Source organism: Priapulus caudatus, unplaced genomic scaffold (genome assembly GCF_000485595.1).
Source record: "Priapulus caudatus unplaced genomic scaffold, Priapulus_caudatus-5.0.1 Scaffold249, whole genome shotgun sequence".
Taxonomy (NCBI): domain Eukaryota; kingdom Metazoa; phylum Priapulida; class Priapulimorpha; order Priapulimorphida; family Priapulidae; genus Priapulus; species Priapulus caudatus.
In genome coordinates, this window is record NW_014577310.1 from 332,524 (window position 1) to 337,691 (window position 5,168).

General features: G+C 39.5%; 1 protein-coding gene across 2 annotated transcripts in view; it reads left to right on the forward strand.

Moving 5' to 3' along the window:
* Positions 1 to 3,165, forward strand: part of LOC106808022 (cytochrome b5-like) — an 8,417-nt gene extending 5,252 nt beyond the window's left edge. The window contains exons 4-6 of one of the 2 annotated variants that reach the window (XM_014810570.1): positions 699 to 725; positions 1,296 to 1,336; positions 2,976 to 3,165. In XM_014810570.1, coding sequence (XP_014666056.1) covers positions 699 to 725; positions 1,296 to 1,336; positions 2,976 to 2,994 — 87 coding nt within the window. In that variant the 3' untranslated portion in view covers positions 2,995 to 3,165. Of the gene's footprint in view, positions 1 to 698; positions 726 to 1,295; positions 1,337 to 2,602 lie in introns of both variants that reach the window. The other variant, XM_014810569.1, reaches the window with a different exon arrangement.
* Positions 3,166 to 5,168: the final 2,003 nt, after the last annotated feature.

A 5,168-nucleotide genomic window follows, 5' to 3' on the forward strand; every position in this document is an offset into this window, starting at 1 on the left:
TAGTAGTAGTAGTAGTAGTAGTAGTAGCAGTAGTAGTAGTAGTAGTAGTAGTAGTAGCAGTAGCAGCAGCAGCAGCTGCAGTAGTAGTAGTAGTAGTAGTAGTAGTAGTAGTAGTAGCAGTAGCAGCAGCAGCAGCAGCAGCAGCAGCAGCAGCAGCAGCAGCAGCAGCAGCAGCAGTAGTACAGGGTGCGAAATTAACGCGAGTCTCGAGTGAAATACTCCCTGATTTACTGCCGGACTCCCTGATTTGACATATGCAGGAGTCTGTGTGACTCCCTGAAAATTCTTCCATACTAACTAGTTTGTTCCAGAGCACGGTCTTGCGGAATTGCCATATTTTTTCAGCAAATGTCCAAAGAAAATTGGGCAGACGAGCAACCGCATGAATCTTCAAAATAAGCACGTGTTATTGTTAATATCATTAATTTTGAACTTCAGACTGCGGACTCCCTCATTTTGCCGCGGACTCCCTCCTTTCGAGGGCAGGGAGTTCGTTGGACTCCCTTGTTCAAAAGTTAATTTCTACCCCTGTGGTAGTAGTAGTAGTAGTAGCAGTAGCAGCAGCAACAGCAGCAGTTTTTATTGCATTCTCCAGTGCCAAAGATTTCAGGCCTCTCCCCACACCCTAGTGTTCACGTTGCATCCTTTTCTTGCCAGTACATTTCTACAGTTGAATACCTGATGTTCTTGTGTTGCAGGCTGACAGAGTAGCAAACGACAAAGAGGTAAGTCGAAGAAAGCTTGGTGATAATTATAATATTTTATTAATTTGTCATTCCCTAAAATCATTAGCTGGCTGCAGGAATGTTTGTTGGCGGTGATCGTAGGATAATCGAGGGCTCTGCACTCAGTATTTTCACGTTTGTGAATAATCTACTGCAGATTACCAACTGTGTTAATCCTTGACAAGTATTCATTTTGAGTGATATTTTACCAAGGTCAACGTCATCCATTACAAGTAGCAACCTCAGCCTACAAAATATCACAGGTGTAGTGATCGCGTATGCGGAGGATTCGCACTCTATGAGAACCTTCTTTCTAGTTTGATGTTTGTGACTGTGTGGCGATTTAGTGGTTGCTCATGCTGACGTTATCTCCTCCCCCAAACAAGAAAGAACAGTTTGAATATATAGTAGTGATATGCTCTTCCTGTCTCCGTGTCATCAGTAATGAACATGTTTAGCGTGTTTCTAATTAGGGAGGTGATTGAGGGCAACAATGATGCCATGAGCAATACTTGCATGTACCTGATGACCTGCCTAACTAGTGCTCTATATATTTCTGTCTGTTTTCAGAAAACACCGAACTACAATGAAACGCCTGAAGCAAAACAATCGTGAGTAGTACACTAATTGATCACAGACACAATATATAGATAAATATCAGAAGTAATTAATAATCACAAATTGTGTTTTTTGTGTGTGATTATTTACTCCTGATAGATATGGGCCGTTTTCAGACACGGTTCATACTTTGAAATAGAGCCATCTAAATTCCTAAAATTTCGTAAAATTACAGAGTTGCATAAATTTTCTTCACCTTCTTTTGGACTAGTATAATTCGTTGAAAATTTGCCAAGAGTGTTGAATGCGTACCTGAATAGTGTACTTGCCCCACAGTTTTTTCCACAATAACACGTCTATTTTTGGAAATAGAAAACCAAACCTGTTACCAGAGCGCTCTAACTTTGTTGTCTATAAATATATTCTATACAGTAGCAGTGCTTGAGATAAGTAGTAATCCAGTCATTCTAGCTAGAGCACCTGCTATTGGGAACCTATATTGGGAATGTAGTGAGAAGGCTATTATAAGCTTGGAGAAGTGGAACTTGGAAGTATTGTCATGAACATATCTACTTATACAGCAGTGATGAAAATTAACACTCACCCAGTTGCCCAAGATGGGTAAAAAATAATTAGGAGCTCTAGAATTTCATCAAAGGTCGCTTGGAATGTGAAATTTTGTTTTCATAGGTAAGCATTCTATGATCAGTGGAATCACTGCTGTTTGAGTGCTGCAATCGCCCACAATATAATTTTATTACCGGTTCCTAGGATTCTGATACCTTTTTTTATCACTAGCATGGAAACTACTTTAATCTATACTTAAAACTGCTAGGGACTCCTAGGAAAAAATTCACGATTCCTTCCTCCATATGTTTGCTTAACATCTTGGTGTTCGTTATACTTAAAACTAGGGACTGTTAGGAAAAGACTTGCAATTCCTTCCTCAAACTAGTTGCTTAGAATCTGATTGGTGTTCATTATACTTAAACCTAGACAGAGGCGTAGCTACGGGGGGCACAAATTTTCTGTGCCCCCCAGGTGCCCCCCCCCCACTGAAAATTCATGCTTGATAAAAAAAAATTGAATTAAAAACAATGCTGTTAGAACAGTATAATACAAAGAAAGGTTATATATTGTGCCCCCCCCCCACGAAAATGTAAGGCCCCCCCAGTGCCCCCCCCCCGCTGAAAAAATCCTAGCTACGCTACTGAACCTAGGGACTGTTAGGAAAAGACCTGTGATTCCTTCCTCAAAACATTCGCTTGACATCTTCTTGCTCCTAATGCACGAACTGCATAAATTGCCGTTTATTTCAGAAACTGGACGACCTTTGTGATTCCGTTGCTCGTCACTGTTGGTGCAGCGTGCATATACAAGACTTACATGTCGTCCTCCCGTTAAAACGCTCAGCACTTACATCTCGTTCGTTTTCTCAGAGGTGGAGTGAAACGGTACCGTAGTTATACAGTACTGGAGCCCGTTGTCAGAAACAAAATTAGTCTTAACATTAATCTTAAGATTGACGTTTCCTCGTAGACCGGACCCGCGTACGCTCCGTATGAGAAACCCGTAACTTAACCGTGTTTCTGGCAACAGTCTATGAGAAAAAGTTAATGTTAAGACTAATGTTAAGACTAACTTTGTGTTTCTGGCAACGGGTCCCTGATGTGTGATAGTATTGCTTTGCAGTTGGTGTCAGCTACTGTGATGAGGGTGTACGTACGTCGATTAAGTTTGTAAGCAAGTGAATCCTAACGTCAGCATGTCGGATGATTGCGTGGGACTGCATGTGACTTTCGTCAACCGTACACGCACGTGCGTACACACACCCACGTACGTATGCGCGCACACACACACACACACGTACGCACGCGCGTACACACACCTACGTACGCACGCGCACACACACACACACACACACACACACGCACACGCACACGCATGCGCACTCGTGAGTGCATGCGTGCGTATACATATATAAATATATATATATACGTGTGTGTATATATATATATATATATATTATATTATATATATACATATTACCTTTGTGGTAGATTCGAAAATACAGTTAGTTGATCAGCTGTGTGTATACGTAGTGTGTGTACGTACATATAGAGGGCGTTAATTGTCATCAGTCTGACCGCGTCGACCTGTCGATGGCCCTGCCCTGTTGATGGTATGAACGCTGTGCATGTTTCATTGCAATTGTCTAGTTCAAGAATTGTGTTCGAATGTTGGAAGCCATAAAAAAAACAATTCGAAAATGGGAAACTATCTATATGTTTTGAGTCTATACATGTTCCCGGTTTTAGTTGAACGTTTAAGCTATATGTCAGGGGTTCTTAACCTATGGTCCATGGACTCCTTTGGGGTACGCGGATAGGCTTCAGGATGTCCGTGAATCAGGCGCATGAAAAATTTTGTGTTTGTGCACTTATGTGCATTTCTCTGGGGAGGGGTCCGTAGCTTTCACCAGATTCTCAAAGGGGTCCATGACTCAAAAAAGGTTAAGAACCACTGCTATATGTAGTTACTGTAGTGTAATATACCTGCCATTGTTGGAATCGTGGGTAAAATAGGACAAATTTCAATAAGTTGAGGTGAACCAGTCTGAGCCCAATTAACACTGATTGTATATCTAATTGACTGCTAAATAATGCATTTATGCATGTCAGGTCAATGTAGTCATAATTTTGAAATCAGTAAGTTGAAGTGACATGTATTCTTGCCTAAACTATATTGCGGAATAAAAAGATTAGATGAAATTAGTCGCATTTTGCAAGCTTTTGCAAGTTCGGGCCCTAGTGTATTACGCATTTCTAGGGTCTATAGTGCTTTTATAATCTTATAATTTTATAATATTGCTAATTACCAATGTCATTGGGTAAAAATATGTGTTTGAGGAATAATGATAACAGAAATGTTATGCAATTTGTGTGCACTATATGTAAAGGAAATGTTTTAGATTACCTTGGGCGACGTTGCTTTAATTCCAGAACAGGGTAGCAAATGGGTGTCAGGGTATGCATAATATCTCCCATTATATATGTGGTGCCATGTTATGCATAAGCGTGCGTGCATAAGTGAACTAAATGGAATATTCAGTTGATATCAATTGACAACTGCACAGGCTGCGTGAATAAAAGTGAACATTGCAAATAAAAAACTAAGTTTGTTATTCATGCGTGATTTTATGGTGGTATTATATATATGGTATTTGTGCCTGTGCACTTGGCACGTGAAAAATCACATGGAAATATATCCCCATACATGCTTTCGCGCTCAACGGTAGGATATCCTAATTGATATACATCCATAACGTATATACGCACATCATATATGCATATATTGATGTGTTTACTGTAATTGGTAGAAGATTATTTACAAAGCAAAGTAGTACACCATCAAATAAAGCGATTGAGTTTCATCTTTAAGACTGAAGACATTAGAACCAAAAGATTTTAAAATGATTAAAATCCAATAATTTGGTTTTTATTTCCAATTTCATCGGTAACAGCAGTGCTCTATTTATATTCATAGAGACCACGATATCTTGATATGTGAAGACAAAACTAATAGCAGAATGACATGTCCAACCCTGACGCAAAAAATAAGAAAATTCAAACACCCCACTTGCATCATTACTGCGATATGATCAGGCAATGGCACCATCTGTAATAATAAACTGCAGTACTTTTGAAACAGCAACCCGCCTGCGTGTACACACACGCACGCATTTACATATATTCAGGAGTGAATAATAATAGTTTAATAATCATAATCTATTATTATTCACTCCTGATATATTGATAATGAACAATGACAATTACCATGTAGCATTAAATACCATAACTTGACTTAAAACAATGCAAAAATCAT